We start from the raw sequence: 21,859 nt of genomic DNA on the forward strand, positions 1-21,859 counted from the left end.
AGGGACACCGATGGAAGCTAATTTAGAAATACAGTGCGCAGACCAAGAGGATTGGAAAGGGTCTTTAAGAGAATAAGCAAGCAGAGAGTCAGAATCAATCTTAAAAAAAAGACGTAACCAGAATTTGAAGGTGGATTTCCAGGCCTTAGTAGAAAGAAGATGAGTACCAAGCTCAAAAGACAAAGTGGACAGTTTAGACACTTGACTCTAAATCTGTCTCCTGTTATTCGGACCAGATTCTACTTTTTGTGGAGCCGGTGGTGCTGCGCCAGGTTAGAGTTCCGCGTGAAGCTCTTCCCGCACTCCTTGCACTGAAACGGCTTCTCCCCGGAGTGGCCCCTGCAGTGCCTATACAGAGCCGAGGACAGACTGAAGGTCTTCCCACACTCCAGGCACTGGTAGGGCTTCTCTCCTGTGTGGATGCGTTGGTGCTTGATGAGGTCCGAACTCTGGCGAAATCGCATCTCGCACACGGTGCACTGGTACCGCTTCTCCGCAAAGTGGCTTTGGAGGTGCTGGTGGAAGGCTGCGTTTGCGCTGAACCGCCTCCGGCATTTGGGGCACTGATAGGGCTGCTCTCCAGGGTGCGCCCCCTTGTCCCTGACTGGCTCTGTCGGCCTGCCAAAGCTCTTACTGTGTACTCTCATTCTGCTGCCGACGTTCATACCCAGCACCTTTTGGTGTCCTGTGTCATGAAGGGCAGTAGATGTGTCTTTCTCTCTCGTCAACCTAGTAACATCTTTTACAGTCCTGACCCAGTGAGCACTAACCTGGCCTTGGGAGAGGTCATCAGAGCATCTTGCTGGGGCCATCCTTTTGAACCTCTCCATCTCATTGCTCTCCCGCACGGGAATCTTCAGCTCTCTTTCCCCGGAGATCATCCCATCACCTGCAGGAAGACAACCAGGGCCAAGTGAGTGCAGTCCCTATCCTGAAGAGGAGGAGGGGTTCAAGAGTCATGGGGAGAAGAAAAGTCTAGAGCAGTGGTGTCAAATTCCATTCAGCAGGCCCAATAGCATTGATGTCATTAAGCAGGAAGTGATGTCATTAAGCAGGTCATGACCAAAAATAAGCACTTTTCCCACTTAGGATCTCATTAGCTGCAAATAGCAGAAGAGAAAAAAATGCAAATCTTGATTATATTCTCAAGGTATGTGGGAGACTGTGATACGATGTGGGCTGCCCTTTAGCAGTGACACCACAACACAGCAGCTGAGAGTAGCTGGTGGTGGTGCTGGGAGAGCCCAAGGCCTGGATAAAGAGCTTCCTGGGGGCGCCTCTGGCCTGCAAGCCTTCTGTTTGACTCCCCTGATTTAGAGTGTGTCCACTGGAGAAGATATAATTTCAGTGCTTTAAGCCTTTAGGTGTCGCTTGAGTGTTTCAAGACTTGTGGAGGGATGGGCTGTGTTGCAGTACGCAGCCGACACCGCAGCTCTAGAGACTCAAGGTCAGGCAAGTACTCCCAGGAAATAATGAGGTGCACACACATGAGGTCCACCACCAGATGTCCTTTACTTGAAGTATGTACAATATTTACAGTTCAAAGGCAGCTTTGCAAGCAAACAGCACAGATAGCTCTCTTCCTCGACACTCTGATCATGATCCTCAACGACATAGCTTCCCGCAGACACTCCACATAACATCTCCCACACAGCAGCTTGCACTGGCTGCCGTATATACTGGCACTGGCCAATCAGAGGCAAGCTATTGCAGTCTGGTGATCCTGTGACTCACCATCTGGTGACACATCGGTGACACATCAGCCTCTCCCATGACGCTACACTGTATGCAGGCCAAGACATCAGGGCCTTGCTCTATCCAGCCTGTAAATTCTCTACAGGCCTGGGGCATATAGCATAACAGGCTGCTATTTTAAACAGGGGGGAAAAAAAACCCCATTGATGTTTTGCATCAGGCGTCGGTCAAGAAATGCTACCACCTTTCAAATGACTGCAATGCCTACACCAGGGGTGTCAAACACAAGGCCTGCAGGTCAAATGAGGCCTGCAGAAGCTCTTTATCCAGCCCTGGGGCTCTCCCAGCACTACCACCAGCTGCTCTCAGCTGTTGAGCTGTGCTGAAGCCGCATCACCGCTGAAAGGGCAGCCTGCATGATAAATGGGTTCTCCCATATCTTGATCCCTGCGGATACCCAGGCTCACTGTAATATCTATATTCTCTGTGTGTGTGGGGGGGGGGGGGTTTAATGTGAGCATGGGGGAGAGTAGGAGGGTGTCTGGCTTGATCAGTTGGTTGAGGCCTGCTGCCAAACATTTGTCACTCTCTTCCATGCAAGGCAGCGTCAGTCTGAGAAACCTGGGAGAGCCCCCTTGAAAAAAATCTGGATCTTCTGACCCTGCACGCACAAGAGGAAAGGGCTTCCCAGATGCTTCAGACTGAGCTGCCCTGGAACCACATGAGAATACTAACACTGCAGTATGTCAGTTATGAAATACAGAATGCTATTGCGTGTCATGGATCAAACACTGTCCAACAATAAATCCCACTATATACCAGACTGCCATTGGCCCTTATCAGTCCTAGTTTACCCAGTCACATCGTGAAGCAGGGAGGTAGAGGCCGTTGCTAACCACTAACCCTTTTCCTGTTGCAGATGTCAGACACAGATCAAATCTTTGGAGGCCCTTCAAAGAATATCCAGAGACTGTTCTACATTGAGAACTGCAGAAATATTTGGGGCGGGTGGGGGTGGGGGGGCACAAATCCATTTCAACCACACTTGCCGCATTCCTGCACATTCTTTTATTGGAAGGAAGCCACAGATGAGCATCTCCCCGCCACTGGACGCCAAGATTATCGGAGCATTCCTGAACTTCTAGGTATCTGACATGATGCATTCTCTCAGAAGTTACAACATCCTGACCTCAGAGAGGTCAGGGTTCCTTACCTTGCAAGCTGCTGTCTATATCACTCTTGAACCCTACCTCCTGGCAGGGCAGCCTCGCCCCAGCTCCCGATGCGGCTGACTCTCGCTCACATGAACCTCTGGTCACCTCCTGCAACACACACAGTGCGAGGCCTGAGAGGGCTGCGTGTTCCTCAACCCTTTGGCCACCACCTAAACAAAGCCAGAAGCTGCAGCCATTTCTTGAATGACTTATATGCACATTGAGCACTCCTCACCTGTTGCTCCCATTTTTTGGCTTTCTGGTGCTTCGGCGCTTGATTCAACAGGTAATCCTCCACCAAGGCGATTGCTTGGCGGCATGTCTCGGGGTCTCGTTCCCTGACCCAGCTCTGAGTCTCTGGGGGCAAGACAGTCACAAACTGCTCCAGAACCAACAGCTCCAGGATCTGCTCCTTTGTGTGCCTCTCTGGCTCCAGCCACTGATAGCAAAGCTCCCGGAGCTGACCGCAGACCTCGAGAGGGTGCCCGGCCTCTGGGTAGCGGAACTGACGGAACCACAGGCGCCACGTCTCTGGGGTGATGTGGTAGCCTCTCAAGATGGCCTCCTTTAGCTTCTCGTACTCCTTTGCGTCACAGGCGTTCAAGATGCCATAGGCCTGCCGGGCGGATCCGCTGAGGGCCAGAGCCAGCCGCGATGTCCACTCATCTCTTGGCCACCGGCAGGCCTCAGCCACCCGCTCAAAAGTGGCCAAGTAGGCCTCGGCGTCGTCCTCTGGGGTGAGTGGAGGGAGCTGCAGGTTGTTCCACGCTGGGGTTGCAGACCCCAGTTTCACGCTCAGCCGTCCAGCTTCCCAGCTCTGAGGGGCCCCCCTTTTTTCAGGCTCCACTTGTGGGAACCCCCATCCTAGGTGCTCCTCAAAGAGGGCTGCTCTCTCCCTCCTCCCAAAGCCCAGGCTCGCTTGGACCTGTTCTTCTCTTTTAATGTTCTGCTCCAGCTGAGCTTGGAAGGAGAGATCTTGGGCGGTCACTGCAGTAGCCATTTTTTTTCCCAATAAGATTGTGGATTTGCAGCACACTCATCTCCGAATTGAGTCCCCTTCTCCGGCTTCTTGCTCCAGCCTTGCCTACACAGTTCACAACACCCAGGGAAGGTGAAAGACGCAGGACCTGTGAAGAAACAAAGCAGAATCTGAACTTCCATGGGGCAGGAAAACAATTTTGGCCCCAGAAATTTGAGTTTGACCCACAGGGAGGGAAAAAGAAACCGCTAGGGCCAACCCAAGACTTCCTGAAGACATTGCCATATCAAATGCCACCCTCTTAGCCCAGTCATCACCTCTGCCATGCCTCCTCCCTGGGTCTGAAAAGGCAAAAAGAAAATGGAGAAGGAAGTGTGGAGGAGGAGGTGGTGGTGGCCTAGAGGACCTCTCCACCACACTTCCTCTACTACTCTGTTCTTTTGTTCCCCTCTTTTCGAATCCAGGGAGCAAGGAGAGGAAGACGAGGAGCAACAGCGGCTGCCCCTGCCAATCTCTGACCCAAGGCAACTGCCTCAGTTGGCCACATAGTTGGGACGGCCCCAAGAACATCCCTGAAAACAGTTCTATTTCTTTTTAAGTGGCAGGTTGAAATGGCCTTAGGCGCTAAGGCCGCCCACGGAGTTTCATGGCGTGGCGAGAGTCAAGCCAGTAGCTCAGCTATGCCACAATGCCAGCTTGCTTACAACGGGTTAGGGCAACTGTACAGCTCTTAGTCCTCCAGTTGGGGGCAGCAGATGCTACTGCTTGCTTCTCCAGTCTCTGGGCAACTGGTGGCAGTTGCGGCCAAGTTCTTTGTGAGGGTGGTGGTGGGGAAGCTAGCGCCCTCTCCCACTCACCTGCTCCCAAGCCAGCCTCCCGTTTAGTGAAGCAATTTGGGAACAAGAAACAGGGCTGAGAAAGCAGTTTCGGACACCGTGCCAAGAGAGGAACAAGGAAGGAGGAACTGGCTAACCCCAGCCAGCGGCCCGGTTCCGCTTAGCCTGAAGAAACAGAGGCCTGGTTGGAGAGAGAGGAAAAAACCCTTTAAGGACAGCAAAGAACTACAGAAACATGCATTTTCCCCCCTCTCCAATTAGCCCCATTTCTGCACTTTTAACATCACCTAAAAACATCACGAGCAAAGTTTTGATCATCTTGCCAGGAGAAGCTGCACCCATTCAGAGGAGCATATCTATATATTTGGATATTTTTTCAGGAAGGGAACCACCCTTTCAGCTGGGAGGATGATAGTGGAAGCTAGAATTACATGGCAGCCAAGAGAGGACCCCCTCCTTTCCAGATCTAGCTGGCGAGGTAGGAGATTTCCAGATCTAGCTGGGGAGGTAGGCAAGACTTGCTGGGCCCAGACTGATAAGGGTCTCGCCCAAAATATTTCTGCAATTGTAGGGTGAAATAGAGCTAGAGCTATTGTCAGGGTTTGAACCTCTGATCAGGTTTTACCACGGAGCTAAAGCTCTTCACTGATCTTAAGGAGGGCATCAAAGGGCCTCTGCCCATGTGCAAAGTGCCTTTCTCTCAATACAAACCCAAGAAACCCTTGCAGGTCTGAGCTGGCCAGGTTCAAAGCTGGGTGTGAGTTTCTCTGTGACATTAACACTTTAGAAGAGGGCAAGTCACAGTGGGGAGAGGAAAACTGCACATTTCAAGTCTCTCTCCTCTGTGGTTCCCTGTGCATCTCTGGGGTAAAGAAGGGTGTTCAAGGTAAAAGCTACAGGACCCATGCACATCTCTCAGCAGGTTTAAGCCCTGCTGTTCACTGCTGGAAAGCAGGGGTGGCTATTGGCAGTGCTGAAATTTCCCCAGGTACCAATAGAAGACCTGGCTGCCACTTCCGCGAGCGTATGTTATTTTGATGCACTTGCCATGAATCCAGTTTCACTCTACCTCTGCACCCACTCTCTCCAGGGGCTTCTCTTCCCCTCCCATCCCTGCCACTGCCTTCTGACCCCTCCCTTTTGAACCGTCCCTTTCCCAAAGCGATTTACCCACTTGTCAGATTTACCCACTTGTCAACCACCGGGCAAAGAGAAGCTGCAATCATGTGATTAGGTTTGTTCCTGGCAGAGCAGGAAGGCAGCCTTACTCTTTGCAATGCCCAGGGAAGGGTGTGTCTATGTCTATACAACCATGTGCTTTTGCCCACACACACACACACCTGTGCCTCTCTAGGACTAAGCCCTCTTTGAATTTAACTCTTAGCCCACCTCCATTTAACAATTTATGTTCTAGAGCAGTGGTTCCCAAACTGTGAAGCAGTCACAGGACATGCTCAAGTCCCAGAAGAACTTTTGCAGGCGCATGTGGGGTCCACCACTGAGCTATAGCCCATTTCCTTAAATCTACAAACATCCTCTTTTGTACTGAATCAGACCATTCATCTGCATGGTTTTTTCTTCTGGTCATCAACCATTGTCATGCCATGACCCTGAAGAATAAAGTATGAGACTGAGTACCCCTCCTGGAACACTACCTGCCCTCCCCTGACCCCATCACCACCCACTCCCCACGCCCGTAAGGCCCCCCCCCCAGCACTGTTCACTGTAACCAAATATTCTTGAGAGCTGAAAAAGTTACCCTGAAGCCTGGCACTAGTGAAAGCTATTTTAGCACAATTGCTAAGAACCTGAGCAGGACTGGGATGCAACCTCTTGGTATCTGTAGGGGTTCACCAGACACCTCCCCCTTTACCTGCTGGTGCTCTAGTCTTCAGTCTCCAGTGGTCTTCAATCTTTTTCATTCCCATAAGTTTCTGCAGCCCCACAAGTGAGGCTTTGCAATTCCATTAGGGTCACAACCCCAAGCTTGAAGAACATTGGTTTATTCCAACTGGTGGCAGCTCTCCAAGATCTCCAGCAGAGACACCTTTCCCAGCCCTACGACCTAAATTGTACAAGAGGCCCTGCTCTCTGGTTTGTCATTGACTGCAATCCAGTTGATGGGCACAAGAACAAGGGCTTTCTTGGTGGCCTACAGTCGTGATAGTCTGTTCCCAGAGACTCATGTGGCTCCCCACACCTGAAAGTGGCTAAGAACATCTTTATTTGGCAAGGCCCTCCTGATGGTCTCTACTTATTGGTTTTTATGTTATTTTAATGTTCATAGAAATACTTCTTTATACTTATAAATACTTATGTGTTTATGACAGTTATTCTCAGCAGGATTTTTTTTGGTAAAACGCTTTTTGGAAAAACAGCCTAAAAAAAAAAAATCCAAGGAAACAGCATTCATCAAAGGATATTCATCACATATCCACACGTGACCTTTGCTAACTTACTTTAAACCTTCATGGGCTCATCTACACATGTGTTAAACTGGCAGGTCTGAGGAGACTGTGACAAACCCTCCTTCCTTGAAGTGCTAATTTTACTCCATGGAGTTGTGTTGTACCTACTTGCAGTCTGAAGTTCGGTCCAAAATTCTACCGCCTTGGGGAACAATCCTATGCATGCCTACTCAGAAGTAAGTCCAACTGTGTCCTGGGCTTACTTCCAGGAAAGTGTGTATAGGATGGCAGCCTCAGTCTATGTCAATGGTCTTCAACTACCCCAAAAACAAATATGAGGACCCATCACCAATCCCCTCCCTCTCAGGATTCATTCTGCCCACCTTTACCCACCCCATTTCCCTCTCCCTCTTGTATCTTCACAACAACCCTGTGAGGTAGCAGCCTGAGCAGGGCTGGCCTGAGGAGCTATGGAGCAAGACAGCAAGAAGAGGTTGTGCAGGATTACATCAAGGACTCAGTTTTGATCAGGCAGCACCATTATTGGATGAGTAAAGAGAGTAAAGCCCTCTCTTACACAGGCTTGGAAAGGTTGCTGTAACCCCCACCCCATGAGGCTTTGCCACCCCACTGGAGTCCTGACACACAGATTGAAGAACACCAATCTAGGTGATCTTTCACCTATGTGACTGGTCAACACTGATGGCACTAATATTACCAGCCCGCCCCCCCCAAAAGTGTACCACATGCAAAATGATACACGTTCTATTTGCTCATATAATCACCTGAATCTCAGTTTTACAAAGTGGATGTTGATCTACACTTTACAGGCAAGTCAAAAACAAAAAATGGCTAGGCACAAATGTGTGTGTGGGGGGAAATCATCCATATCGCTTTTGGACATAAGGAATCATAAGTCTAGAGAAATGAGATAAAATATAACACTGATCTATATTTCTGGATTCCTGTATAGGAAAGATTCCTATATACATAATATTTAGCATTTGTATAGTACTTTGAGTGGACAAAGTGCTCCATATATTTGATGCAATCCTCATGACGCCTCTATAATTTAGTATTATTTTACCCATTTCGCAGATGGGGAAAGAATGGGGCTGGAAGGGAGGCAAAATTCAAACTGAAGAAGCCTGAATTTGCAGCTCAGTCTCTACACCAGCTCCACCAACACACTACGCTTTGCAACAAAAAAGATTTTACACGTCTGGTGTTTTTTGTTGCAGAGAGCCATTGACTCAAGGCTTACATGTTGCCACTTCTGGATCGCAACAGGCACAAGACCCGGTATTCTCTGCGAACACATAAACAGAATAGCATCCCCCTCTGGAACCCTCGAGGCTGAGCCTCACCAGATCTACATCACCAAACAGAAGCCACCACGGCCAGCACGTTCCAAAGACAAAACACCTTTAATGGAAACCCAGTGGGGTCAGTTATGCTGCCCCCCCCAGCTCCTCACGCCTTTACAGCGTATTTCCGAGGGGGGTACAGGCGCTCTTTCCGCTGCTGCTTTTTGGTTTTCAGACTCTCTTCGTGCTTGGTTAGCCTGCGTCGCATGGCACGTGTCTTCTTGGGCCGCAGATCCAAAGGCTTGTACTTCTTGCCCTGATTGTAAAGGGGGGAGGACACACAAGATGAGCTTAGAAAAGAACTTGAGATACTACAGTACAGATGTCACTGAAAAACAAACACAGGCAGCAGGAAACGGCTACTCCCCCCCCCCACCTAAGCCACCACTCCTGCAAAGTCTCTCGTTTATTTAATCCAATATACCAGGCTTGGAGAACACCACTTGTCTAATCTCCTGCAGCAAATGCAAACCAACACCAGGTAGGCTTTTTTGGGGGGAGGGTCACACGCACAGAACTACATTACCCCAAGAGAGCTGTGTACCTATTGGACAACTGCCCAGACCAGATGGCCCAGCAAAAGCCGCCCAGCAGGGAATTTCTTTAGCAAGAGCAGATTCACACTGCAAACACGGGGGTCCGAGCAGTGCTGGGTGTTAGCCTTGCAAACTGCCCGTTCTTGGAGACTCACCCTCCCCATACCGTGATGACCCACACTCTCGTTATTGAGTCAACCCAAGGTGCTACAACCCTAGTGCTCCCACACTAGTCACCGAAGGCAGCTGGCCACAGAAGAAAATCAAACTCACTTTGTAGAACTTCCTGAGGTTCTCCTTCTGGGTCTGGTTAATGACCGTCAGCACTCGAGCGATGGATTTGCGGACAACCCGGCTACAAAGAGAGTAAGAACGGGGTCAGGACACAGAGAAGTGGCACGACAGGAGCCCAGCATTCTTTCAACACACCAAACATTGACTGCCAAAGGATCGCCTCTCTATGCTAGACGAGGCCAGTGTTTATTTGGTCCAGCCTCTAAAGACTGACAAGCTAAATGCCCTGGAGGGGTCACTCTCTTCTGTTGCTGGTCTCCAAGATCTGGCAGGCTAAGGGTACTGAACGGGGAGCTGAATCTAGCAGCCACAGCTACTGAGTTAGTCTAAACCCTACAAAAAGCCATCTAAATACAGAACAACTCATACCCACAACCCCTACTCCTTCACCCTGTTTTTTGCAGGCCGCCATGTGAAGCAGAGAGACACACAGGGAACTCACATCTTGGAAAGCTTAGAAGCTGCTCCGCCGGTCACCTTGGCTACACGTAGCTGGGACAGTTCCACCTTGAGGTCATCCAGTTGCTTCAGAAGCTCTTCCTTCTTCTTCCCCCGCAAGTCACGCGCCTTGATCTTGGCCTGGGAACAGGAACATACATGGAATCAGGGGGCAAAAAAATTACCACAAAAGAATTACCTCTAAGTCTTCCCCTCTTGGTTTTGTCCTTGAGAGTTGGCCAAGGGGTGGGCATTTTCCTATGCTGAAGGCCAGAGAGAAAACAATATCCCATAAAATTTTTTAAGAGCTCCTGCAACCCATGACTATCACAGCAGAGAGCTGGTCATGTCAACAGTACAGATCCTGCATGTCCCTGATCTTGCGTCAGTTGTCAGGAACACAAGGACTCAACCCCCCCAGGGAACCTGTATAGTCTATGATCTTAAGAGCCCTGCTGGATCGCCATATCCTATGGCAATGTTAGTGCCTGTCCCCTGGTTGAGTGAGAGGTTCTGGTGCTGTGTGAGAGGGAAGAGAGTATCCCTCTGTCCACTCCATCACCATATCCTGTGGCAAGGAGTTCCACAGACACTCAGTTTGAGTGGCTGTCCCGTGGTCCTGGTGCTGTGCAAAAGGGAAAAGAACATCCCTTTATCCACCCCCATCCAAATCAGTGGCCATTTTGTGGGAGGGGGGGAGGTCCATTGCACTTGCCACAGGTTTAAGTGTGCAGCTGATGCTTCCAGCAGCCATCAAGAGTCAGACATGAAGTGCACATGTATGTGTACATATGCACTGTGTGTGCAATGTGTCCACTGAGAGATGGGGGGTTCCCTCCCCAGCTTGGTTCTCATGGCAAGCCTGGGTCTGCCCCAGTGCAAAGGCCTCCCCAGCCTGCCTCTCCTGAGCAGAGCCTGAGAAGGCTACGTGCAGGCGCTTCCCAGGCGCCCAGAGCATCTCGAGGGTCCCTTCCAGGCCCCCGTACAATTCTTCATGGCCTCAGCCTGGGTGCCTGTCCGGCCGCGGCCTACACCCTCCAACCGCCCGCCTCCCTCCAGCCTCGGCCCCCCATTCAGCGCGGCCCCACTCCCCCCACCGGCCCTGGCCCCATCCCCCGCGTCCCCGCGGCTCCAGACCCCCTTCCCGAGGCGGATGGCACCGGATTAAACGCCCCCCCCCCCCCGACACTCACCATGGCAGCCACGAAAAGCCCCAGCAACGAACCAGAAAGGAAAGGACGGAAGCCGGGAAGGAACAGGAAACCCAGCAGGCCGGCTCAACCAATGGCAGCACAGCGCGGGGGAGCATTCCTGCACTCCTCCCTCCCCCCACCTCTATCTCCTGATGGTTCGGTCCGTACAAGCGAATGACAGGCGGAGTTCTAGGGCTGCGTCTTCCCTCCTGTCCCCTTGGGGCTCGTGAGCTGCACCGCAGCAGGAAATTAAGCTGGATCGATCAGCTAATTAAATCAGCGGTGATCAAGCAGTGCGGCTGTCCCGCTGAATGCACGTTAAATAAAGCCTGCATGGAGGCTGAGACGCACCAATAAGCATAGGGGATGACCATTTATTTATTTGCAAATTTATATCCCACTTTGTCTCCCAAGTGGGCATTCAAAGCGACATACAAAAAGTCAATAAAAGCACGCACACACAGATCTGGATCTGGGTATATAGTATTTTACATTTTTATTGACTTTGTATATAAGGGGCGTGTGTGTGTGTGTGTGTGTGTGTGTAAAGGTAATATATATATGAAGTTCTGTTGACTTTATATATGAGGTATATATATATAAAAATAAACACACACACACACATATAGATCTAGATCTGGATATATAGTATTTTAAGCTTTTATTGACTTTATATATAAGGTATATATATATAAAGGCAATATATATACGAAGTTCTATTGACTTTATGTATAAGGTATATATATAAAGTCAATAAACACACACACATCTATAGATCTAGATCTGTTTTATGTTTTTATTGACTTACACACACACACACACTGCGTGGGGGTGTGTATACACATACACAAATATACATATACTTTCTTCTCCTTCTTTAGAATTTGTCCAGTATTGTTCTGTAGCATTTGTACAGTATGTATATACTCTGTGTGTGTGTGTGTGTGTAGGTATATATTTACAACATGTAATATATGTTTATTACATATATGTATCAGCTCTGTCCTCCAAGCGGGTGGGTGATAAGAGCATAAGAACAGCCCCACCGGTTCATGCCAAAGACCCATCTAGTCCAGCTTCCTGTGTCTTACAGCAGCCCACCAAATAAATGCCCCAGAGCACACACGACAACAAGAGATCTGCATCCTGGTGCCCTCCCTTGTAGAGAGGGTCCCAGAGCGGTGTCGTCACATGGGGGCCCAGAAGTGTCCTGGGATCTTGCATCTGCCAATCCCACCCAGACTCAGTGCCCGCACGGGGTGCGCATGGTGGCAAGTGGTGCCAGAAGCCACAGCACCAGGCCTGGGAGTGCACACGCTCCTCAACAGGGCTCACCTAGGAGGAGGTTGCAGTAGCCCTCCAGCTTGAGGACCTGCTCCCATGAATGGGCGCCCAGGGACACAGCTGTGAGGCTAGGGGTGCTGCCCCCCCCCGTTTCACCCCCCCTTCTGGGAAGGGCCCCAAGGGAGCTCTGCACCCCTGCTGGGCTCCTCTGCCCACAGACCCTGCCAGGCTGGGCCAAGAGAGGGCCAGTGCCTGCTGCAGCTCCTCCTGCCACGCGCGCTCGGCCCTCTAGATGGCGCTGGAGGACAGGCAGGGCGGGGCGAGAGCGCGTGAGTGACAGCGCGCTCGTCCAATGGCGCGCCTCCGATAAGGGGGCCGCGGCCAGGCTCGAGAGGCGGCGGCTGCTCCCTCAGCTCCGTCCTCCGAGCGGCGGACGCGGGTCCCGCGGCGGCGCGGATGGTGAGAGGGGCGGCTCGGCCCCGCGCAGGCCCGGCCTCCAGGTGAGGACCGTGGAGGGGAGGGGTAACAGCAGGTGGGGGGAGGGGCCGCAGCAGGGAGCCGTTAATGACCGTTGGCATTAATTAGCTGCTTAGTTAATTAGCTAGTTGCTCCTCCCCCTCCCCCCTCCCTCCCCCTCTAGGGCTCAGGGGGGATTACATGGTCTGCCCCTCCCTTTTAGTCCTCACAACAACCCTGCGAGGTAGGCCAGGCTGTGGTACATGGGGTGGGGGGCTCCCCTCTGAGGGGGGGCCACTGGGAGCTTGTGGGGTGTGGGCTCAGGGTCTGGGGGGCTTATAGGGTCTCTCTTCCCCCCCACCCCCACAATTTCATCTAGGTAGGCCAGGGTTTGGTTCATAGGGGTGGGGCCTCCCTTCTGGGGGGCACTGGGAGCTTGTGGGGTGTGAGAGGGTTTGGGGGGCTTATAGGGTCTCTCTTCCCCCCCACGCCATCCCCCCCTCAATTTTATCTAGGTAGGCCAGGGTTTGGTTCATGGGGTGGGGGCTCCCTTCTGGGGGGGCACTGGGAGCTTATGGGGTGTAAGCTCAGGGTCTGGGGGCTTATAGGGTCTCTCTTCCCACCACCCCATCCACCCCCTCAATTTCATCTAGGTAGGCCAGGGTTTGGTTCATGGGGTGGGGGCTCCCTTCTGGGGGGGCACTGGGAGCTTATGGGGTGTAAGCTCAGGGTCTGGGGGCTTATATGGTCTCTCTTCCCTCCTCCCCTGTCCACCCCCTTAATTTTATCTAGGTGGCCTGGGGTTTGGCTCATGGGTGTGAGGGCTACTTTCTAGGGGGGGCACTGGGAGCTTGTGGGGTGTAAGCTCAGGATCTGGTAGGCTTCTATGGTCTTTTCCCCCCTCCCCCATCCACCCCCTCAATTTTATCTAGGTAGACCAAGATTTGGTTCATAGGGGTGAGGACTGGGGGGGGGACTATTGGGAGCTTGTGGGGTGTAAGCTAGAGGTTGGGGGGCACCCATACTGAACTGACTGGTTTTTAATACTTAATTTAATTAATGACTTAATTCTTAACTCATGTGGTTATATCCTTCCTCTCTCCCCTAGTCCTAAGGTGTTCAGGGTCAGGGAGGGGGCTTCCATGGTCTCTTAACCCTTTTTTCGCCTCCCATCCATCCTCCTCAATTTTATCTTTTCAGCAACCTTGTGAGGTAGGCTGGGCTTGGTTCATGGGGTGGGGAGTAGCATGAAGGGTAGGGGGTCTCCTTGGCGCTGTGCGGCCAACGTGGGACTTAAAGGAGTGTATTATTGTTGCGGTGGTTTATTTTATTGCTCTCTTATTACTTTTAACTTAATTAAAATATGTTTTCTCCACCCTGCCATGTGTTCTGGGTCTGGGAAGCATACTCCCCCCCTCCCCCCAGCATTTCCACCCTCTCCCATTTAGTCTCCTCAGCAACCTGTGAGGTCAGGCTTAGTACATAGGAGGGCAGCATAAGGGTCAAGGTTTCCCTGGAGGGTACTTGATGGCCTACGGGATGTGTAATTTGGGTAGGGGCAATAAAAGAGCATTATGTTTTGGGTTCTTGCATTTGGAGAGGTAAGGAGGTAATATTGGAGCCTCTTCTCCCCCCCCCCCAATTCTGCTCCATACTAACCTAATGGGATGGATTGTGGCTTGCCTTGGAGTCTGGGGTGTAGGGTGCGTGGAGGTGTGTGAGACGCTTGGGTACAAGTGCCCTGTTACGGGTGGGGGGAACACCAGGTCAAGGTGAATGGGAGAAATCTGGGTCGTCAAGTAGGGGAGTGCATCTCGGGTACAGGGGATTTGAAATGGGAAGCCTGGAGCTTTAAGGATAGATTTGCTGTGTGGGGTTTTGCTGCCAGGGGGGAGTCTGAACTGCGTGGGGCTTAGCGGGCAGAGCTTTGGAGCTGCCTGGGTGGCTATCTCCTGTTTGAGGGTTGCGTGTTGTGAGCACTGCTTGTAGGGGTGGGGGAGCAGTGGTACATGGAAAGCTGTATATGTGCTGTGGTATATGGAAAGCTAGTTTGGAATATAAGTGGAATGTGTTGGGGGGGGTCTCCTCAGGCTGGCGTGAGGGGTTGGGGGCTGACGGCGAATAAGTTGGAGGCTATGGGCATGAATTTGGTGTGGGGAGGATTCAGCTAGAAAGTGTGGGGGGTTTATTGGCACCAGTTGAGGGGGGATGTGAGAGGTCTGGGGTTCAGGAGCCTTGGTTGGGGAATGGGACCTTTCTGGGGTGCAGAGGTGGTGACCTGAGTGGGAGATGAGGCCTTGGCACTCTGGGCAGGCGGCCTGGATAGAAGAGACAGGTGCTGAGTGGTAGGGTACCGGTGGGTGAGGGTTTGATGTACCTTGAGTAGGGGCAGCCCTGCAGTCTAAGAAAGAACGTGGGGTGCAGAGGTGCACCAGGAAGGTACAGTATTTCAGGAGAGTGTGGGTTGTACTGCAGCAGTAGACCAGACCCCTGGGAGGGTGAGTGGTTAGATCCTGTGGGGAGGTGATGCATCCTTGGTTTTTGTGTGCATAGGGAGAAAACAAGACTTGTGGAAGGAAGGCTTGCCCCAAACTGGTTTGGCTTTCCTGAGGGTTTGGGGGGGGGTAGAGGTCTTGGTTCTGCCCCCAGTCGTGCCATTGCTTAGGGTGTCCTGGGGTCAGGCGTTTTGGCAAGCACAGGAAATTGCGTGAGCTGTTGAGGTTCCCTCTGATGCACTGCCTGAGGTGGGGTGTCCTTGCTTCTCTGTCATTGCCTTCTCTCTTTCCTTGCCCCCCTGGCTTTCCAGACCCACAGGCTTGGCAGAGAAGCCCCCTTGCCAATGGAGAGGCAGGCAAGAAGGTGGGGGAGTCTCCCTTCTACAGCCCCCTTTCCCCCATTGAATGCAAGGAATTCAGGAGACCTCACGGATCTTGCTCCCCATTGCTGCTGCTGCTGCAGCTTCACGCCTGTGTGGTGGTTTCCCAGATGTGGGGAGTGGGGGCAAGAATGGTATGAGGGCCTGGTGCAAAGGACAGTGCTGTCTGAGGACCAGCTCCTGCAGTCTTCCTGTTGCCCTGGTGAAGGCAAGGCTGGTGGTGGTGGTGGGGGGGGAGAAGCTGGCATTCCCCAGTTGAGAGGGCCCTCACCAGAGCGAGGCTGTGTCAGTTGGGAGCGTGTTGCTCCGTGCCCTTTGCACCCATGTGTCTGATCCTCTCCGCTCACCCCCAAATGTGTCAAAATTCACACTGCAGTCCCCCACCGTGGTCTGCAGCTGCAAGTCTTTTGGCTTCCCCTTCTTTCAGCTAAGGCTTCATTTCTAAATGGGAGCATTGCTCCTCTTGTACGCTGCAGCCTCTAATTCCACAGGTCTCTCTGACTTGGAACAGAAGTGGCTACTCCCCAGTATATATTTGTATAAAATAACATGTACAGGCTTAGGTGGGGAGGACTCAGCATGTTTCTCCCTCTCTTGCCTACTGCTGGGAAACGGACCTTCTACCCCAGTTACTGAAATGACATCAGTTCCTTGCTTGTGAATAGAGGACTCCTACGTGAGTCCTCTACCCGTGGTCAGCTGTTGCCTGGGCTTGCAGGCCTGCCTTTTTCATGGTGCCCATGGCTGTTATGCCTAAAAAAAAACAGAGGGCGGGGGGGTGTTGGTCTGTGAGTAGGGGCTACAGATGTTGCATGTGCCAGCAAGTGGGTGTGGGGGAGAGTTTCTGCTGTGGTGAGCTGGGGGGGGAAGATGGGAGGTATCTTGTTGGGGAGCAGCCCCTGTGCAAAAAAAAAAATAAACCGTTTGATACAGGAAGCAAGTATTTTTGCTGCTGTTCCCCTCCTCCTGTGTCTGCTGTCTCGGGGAGCTGGCTTATGATCCTTGGCTGTCCCCGAGAAGATTGAGGAAGTGGGTCTGGCTCTGTGTGTGTGTGTCTTGACACTCCTTGTCAGGTAAGGGTCCAGCTGTAAGCCCCCCAAAGCTGTAGAAAGCAAGGTTCCCTGGAAGGTTGAATGTTTGGGGTGAGGGATTGCGCTGTAGCGTCTGGGGGAGGTGGCAGGAGAGGGGAAAGAATGCAGCGGATGCACCCAGAGAGGTGGCTCTGGAAGGTTTTATGATGGAGCGGATCTCGGGCTGCCACCCTCTCTCTCCTGCGGCTGCTCTGTGTTTTTGTGAATTCTACAAGTGGCTCCGGTTTCTGATTCTCTCTCTCTCTCTCTCTCTCTCTCTCTCTCTCTCTCTCTCGTCTGCTGTGTAATGTTGCTGGCGCTTTTCCAGGGCTGTCAGGATTTCAGGTTGAAAATCCCCTTTGGGCCAAATTACGGTGATGATTGCCAGCGAGGGAGGGCTGTTGGGGAGCGTGTGTGATGCTGGTGCTCCTGTCTCAATGCGCGGCCCCCTCCTCTGGCTTTGCTGGGGCAATTGAGGGCATCCTGTTTGGGCTTGCGCCACATGGACCTAACAGGCTCTATTCCCATCTTGTATGTTCTGTTTTTCATTGCAGAGCTTCCTTTGGGCAGGGGGTATCGGATGGGATTGTTCCATGATGCCGGGAACTCCTTTTTCAGTGTGTTTTGGGGCAACTTGTAAAATGATTTGTAGTATTTATTTGGTATATCTCTCTCCCACCTACAACAGCGATGACAAACCTTTTGGGCTTGGCGTGTCAAAAATTTGGAGAATGACTTCTGGCGTGTGACACGTCCCCCTCAAACAATGTAGAAACAATTCTTTATGTATTTATTTTTTAATACAGTCCAATCATGTGCAGTGCTATGTATTATATAAAGTAATTCCAAAAAAAATGAGCAAAACAAATGTGGTTGTTTTCGGGTGTTGGTGGATTACAGTTTTGTACAGATCTGCTGTACAGTTGTGAGTATATCAGTTCCCCTCTGAGCATTGCTTGCCACCCCCCAAGATCTTGGCATTCGCAAGTGAAGAGTCATACCTGTCATTGGGCAGAGGGCTGGGGCACAGTCAGAGAAGTGCCAGTGAGCAATGGATTCCAGCTTTGGAGCGCCCGATCTTCCTCTGTCTCTCCCATACAGGAACCGGAGGGTGACCGGCTGGTGGCCTGCATGTTGGGGCACGTGAAGCAGGCCTGTTTGGCCCACAGCAGTGCTAAACGACATTAATTAAGGTGCAGTTAGAGAAAGTTGGCTGGTGCTCTCGCTGATAGAGTAGAGAGACTCAGCACTGGAGTGTTGTGTTGGAAACCCAAAGAGATGCAACATCCCAGTTGTGCTGAAGAGCCTCTTCCCCCCAGTGGTTTTGGTTTTTGTTATAGTGGCTGATGTGCTGACCTGATTAAATTCCTTCAGTGCCGTGTGCTTCTCTGGAGAACAGTGTGGATCTGAAGGGAGCAGAGTGTACTTGATCATCTGACCTTTGCATTGGTATCTGTTGGGGGTCAGGAGAGCTAGGAGGTGACTGCACTGGGCCGGGGGCTTCTAGTTGCCAATCTCCTACGCTGGGTTTTCCTTGCTGCTGCAAGCCAGCAATGCTTTCAGGCCTTGGTTGCAGCACAAGCAGAGCTTCAGCGCATCTGGTGATCTGAGGTGAACCTGATTGTGTAACACTTGGAGCTTCTTCACCCCCCCCCCCCCCGACTGTGGCACAAGTGACCGAGGACGCTCTGCCTTCCTCCTTCCTGCATGGCAGGCGAAGAAAAACTGGTTAGTGTGTTTGTTTACAAGTGAGATTAATTGCTCTCTTTCTCCCCCCAGTCTCCCTCTCGCTGCTTTGAGTAAGTTCTTGCAGACTCAGTGGCATTTGAACTGAAATATCGAGTTTACTCAGGGCATTTGGGTCCAGCTCCTTTCATCAGCTCTGCCAGCGCCACAAGGGATAGGATCCATGCTTGGCAGCAGCCAGGGAAAAGCAGCCCAGTTGTGGTGACTTGGCAACGGGTGTGAGTGTGTGTGTTTTGCTCTTTTCTGTCTTCCAGTAAACAAGAACCTGGAAGAAAGGAGAGCAGAGGCATCCAGGCAAGTCGGCCTGGCGTGTTGGTGGGAATGCTTTTTTTCTCTCCCATCAACCTCTCTGTTCTGAACATAGGGAACTGCCGTTGCTGAGCTAGACCACTGATCTGTCTAGCCAGGTATTGCTGTGGCTTTCCAAGGTTTCGGAAATATGTCTTTCCTAGCTGTCCCTGGAGATTGAACCTGCCACCTCCCATGTGCAAAGCGGTGCGTTGCCACTGAGGCTAAGTCGGTACTAAAGCACCTTGTTCCTCACCTGTCTCTGTTTCTGCAGGAAAGGCACTGCTTGGAGTGCCTCCTTTGCCTGATGTGAAATCATGTGGGGCTTGGGGTAGAGCTTCTTTGGTGCGAGAACTTCGGCTTTCAAACGGTGACTGCTTGCGGGCTTCCCAGAGGTGTCTGGTGAGCCACTGTGGAAGACAGGTGCAGGACTGGCTGAGCTTGTTCAGGTACAGAGTGAAAAGGCATAGATGTGCCTCCGAAGCCTCAAGGACATTCCAAGGGCCTGATGCACTTGTCCTGATGTGGAGCTCCACGTTGGTCAGATCAGGACCATTCTGGTGGCAGCCCTGCAGTCTGCTCCCTGGTTTATAAATGCCATGTAGTGTGGCTATAATGGTGTTTGGGCAGCAGTGCCCCCCCCCACAATAGCAGCCTGTTTAACCCTTGATGCACATAGCCTAATCTGCCCTGTCAGTTTACACTGGTGTGTCCCGACTCACAGTTTGGGAAGCACTGCTCTATTGTGTGTTCCTGGCACCTGTTGGGGGTATACTGCCTCTGGCTGTCGAGGTTCTAACATACTAAAATGCCAGAGAGTAAGGTGTAAATTTTGTTCCCCTCTGTGGCCCGGTGAAGCTATTACCATGCTTGGTCTCTGAACCTGGGTACAGAAAGGGCTCTTCCTGCGGGGAGACGGAGTTGGCTGCGTCTAGCTTGATCTGTCTCTTCCTTCCAAAGAAGTGAGCAATGGCCCTGGTGCTCGGATGCTCTCCAGGAACTTGGCTGTTCTCGGGATGCATTTCCTGACTGCTCGAGGTAAGGAGGGGCGGGGCTTGGCTCTGCCAGGAGTGAGGCTGGCTGGCTGCCAGCAGCCGTGTGCAGAAAATGGAGCTTGCTGGCTGGATTCCGCTGCTCTGCAGTGGGGAGGCAAGTGGGTCCGGCATGCCTGGGCTTCCAGAGCGGAGGCCTCTTGTAATCTGAGATGCTGTATTGTAGCCTCATCCTGGCAGTCTTAAGAGCTTCCTCTCTGTTGCCAGGTGCTCCTGTGTCTACCTGGGAGCAATTTTGCGGTGCCCTTGGGATGTGACAATACACCTGTGAGCAGATTTCGGTAGACATTCATATGATTGCTGCTAGTACAGTACTCGCGTACCGCTCTTGTGTCTTCCTGGCAAGCCTTGCAACAGCCCTGTGAGGTTGTCCAGTCTCCCAGAGGATTTGAGGGCAGAAAGAGAGAGAGCACAGTCTGCTAAAGGGTATGGCCCCGTGGAACCGCGAGTCTAACTGTAGGGCTTCCCTGTGGGTAGCACAGTGTGACTGTCTCTCCTGAGAACTGTTGGACATCCCTCCAAAGTGCTCTCTGCTCTCCTTAAAACGGGCACAGGCTTGTGAATGGCTTAAAGAGAGGGAGCCCATAGGGTGGAGAACGGGGTACATGTATGTGAGGAAGCGATGCAGAGGGTGTGGGTGAAATCCGTTGGTGCAAAGGAGGATCGGCTTCCTGTATTTTTAATAGCACGTTTACGCAGCAGGTCTTTGCTTATAGTCATCTTGTTATTAAGTTGATGAGGGAAAAATAACTGATTACTGGCCAGGGCCACTATCTGTGGACTCTCTGCAGCCTGGAAAGCTCATGTTTATTTCAGTGTTCAGTATTAGAAGCGCTCTGGATCTTTATTTAGAAGTTTGAGGGTTTTTGTCACCAGCAATACGCAGTAGGAGCTTAACTCTTGTTTATGTATATCAATTAGCTGATGGGGAAAGTTGGTTTTGTTACCAGTTGTGCTTAAAGTTGCCATTTCCATATCCCGTCCACAACTTTAAGCGAGGACTTGGCTGTGCGCTCTTTGAAAAGCCTTTTTCTCAATATCAACCATTTTACAAGGCGGCTGCCAAGATGAAAACTCGTCAATTACTAACGAAACGAAAATGTTTCCCTTCCTCCTGGCGGCCTGCAGTCCTTCGGTTTCATTGGGTTGTGGCCACAGGAACATTTGATGGCCTGGGGAGAGGACACTGAAGAACATCTCCCCCCCCCCACTCGGTCACAACTGCCTTTCGGGGGGGGGGGTCAGAGCAGGAGCCATATGAGACCCTGGTTTGATACCACTGATGACATCTGTCATGTTTTGCCTTTGTCACTGTGAGGGCAGTATCGCCCAGCAGTAAACCTGATCTTTATTACTCTGATCTGTTTTTGAGAACCCTTGTGGCTGAAAAATGGCATACAAATACTATCTTAAATACTATAAAATGGAAACAGCGAAGGAGAAAAGGCACAAGGCTGGAATGCCAGAACGGAGCAGCTGTAAAAATAAGAGATACCTATTGATCAAATCTTTGCCGCTACCTTGTAAAGTGAAATGGGGGTTGTTATCCCCATATTGTAGATGGGGAAGTCTGAGGCTGAGGGGAGGTGCTTGCCTAAGGCCATTTGATGGCAGAGGCAAGATTCAAACCTAGCAAGTCCCAATACGCTACGCTGCACTGGCTCATACCCGTTTCTTTCTAGCTCAGGGGTCTCCAAACCTTTCAGTACGAGGGCCCCATCGTATATTTTATACATGTTTGGGGGGCCGGAAATCAGTTTTATATAAATAAAATTTGAATCAATTTTTAGTTGGATTTTTTTTTAATCAGCATAATACGATTTTACAAATTTGGGAATCCCTGGTTTAAGGGAATCCTTGCAGGCGCAGAGCCTTCTGGGCAGTCTGCTGCAAAAAAATCAATCTGGGACAAAGCTCTGCGGTTACCCGGCACATCGGCAAGTTGCTGCAGGCCAGAAGATGAAGGCTTCCCCATCATGCTGCTGACTGGATAAAATCTTGCGGAGGGCCGGATGTGGCCCCCAGGCTGTAGTTTGAAGACTCCTGTTCTAGCTGAATACAAGAACTGCTTTTCTCTTCCCTTTGGCTGCATCCAGTACATGAGCCTGTCCCAAAGTGGGGCCTGGTG

General features: G+C 51.5%; 3 protein-coding genes across 5 annotated transcripts in view; 1 reads left to right on the forward strand and 2 right to left on the reverse strand.

Moving 5' to 3' along the window:
* Nucleotides 1-239: 239 nt before the first annotated feature.
* Nucleotides 240-3,909, reverse strand: LOC136635627 (zinc finger and SCAN domain-containing protein 31-like). The gene is made up of 3 exons (XM_066610875.1): nt 3,145-3,909; nt 2,909-3,017; nt 240-889 (listed from the first exon to the last, which is right to left on the reverse strand). Exons 1-3 carry the CDS (start codon nt 3,907-3,909, stop codon nt 240-242), a joined length of 1,524 nt encoding a protein of 507 aa, XP_066466972.1.
* A 4,631-nt stretch (nt 3,910-8,540) lies between these two features.
* Nucleotides 8,541-11,036, reverse strand: RPL35 (ribosomal protein L35). The gene is made up of 4 exons (XM_066610767.1): nt 10,961-11,036; nt 9,772-9,908; nt 9,309-9,390; nt 8,541-8,755 (listed from the first exon to the last, which is right to left on the reverse strand). Exons 1-4 carry the CDS (start codon nt 10,961-10,963, stop codon nt 8,606-8,608), a joined length of 372 nt encoding a protein of 123 aa, XP_066466864.1. The 5' UTR covers nt 10,964-11,036; the 3' UTR covers nt 8,541-8,605.
* A 1,626-nt stretch (nt 11,037-12,662) lies between these two features.
* Nucleotides 12,663-21,859, forward strand: part of SCAI (suppressor of cancer cell invasion) — a 48,358-nt gene continuing 39,161 nt past the window's right edge. For all 3 annotated transcript variants that reach the window (XR_010793394.1, XM_066610628.1, XM_066610629.1), the window contains exon 1: nt 12,663-12,744. Coding sequence is in view for 2 of the 3 variants with exons in the window: in XM_066610628.1 (XP_066466725.1) it covers nt 12,701-12,744 (44 nt within the window). In the remaining variant the exon portion in view is untranslated. The remainder of the gene's footprint in view (nt 12,745-21,859) is intronic.

Source organism: Tiliqua scincoides, chromosome 16 (assembly GCF_035046505.1).
Source record: "Tiliqua scincoides isolate rTilSci1 chromosome 16, rTilSci1.hap2, whole genome shotgun sequence".
NCBI lineage: Eukaryota > Metazoa > Chordata > Lepidosauria > Squamata > Scincidae > Tiliqua > Tiliqua scincoides.

Coding starts and splice junctions, on each gene's coding strand:
- LOC136635627 (XM_066610875.1), bottom strand. CDS start 3,909: ATGGCTACTGCAGTGACCGCCCAAGATCTCTCCTTCCAAGCTCAGCTG. Junction 3,018..3,144: donor CCAAAAAATGGGAGCAACAG/GTGAGGAGTGCT, acceptor TGTGTGTTGCAG/GAGGTGACCAGAGGTTCATG. Junction 890..2,908: donor TATAGACAGCAGCTTGCAAG/GTAAGGAACCCT, acceptor GTCTTCCTGCAG/GTGATGGGATGATCTCCGGG.
- RPL35 (XM_066610767.1), bottom strand. Junction 9,391..9,771: donor GCTTCTAAGCTTTCCAAGAT/GTGAGTTCCCTG, acceptor CTCTCTTTGTAG/CCGGGTTGTCCGCAAATCCA. Junction 8,756..9,308: donor ACCTCAGGAAGTTCTACAAA/GTGAGTTTGATT, acceptor CTTTACAATCAG/GGCAAGAAGTACAAGCCTTT.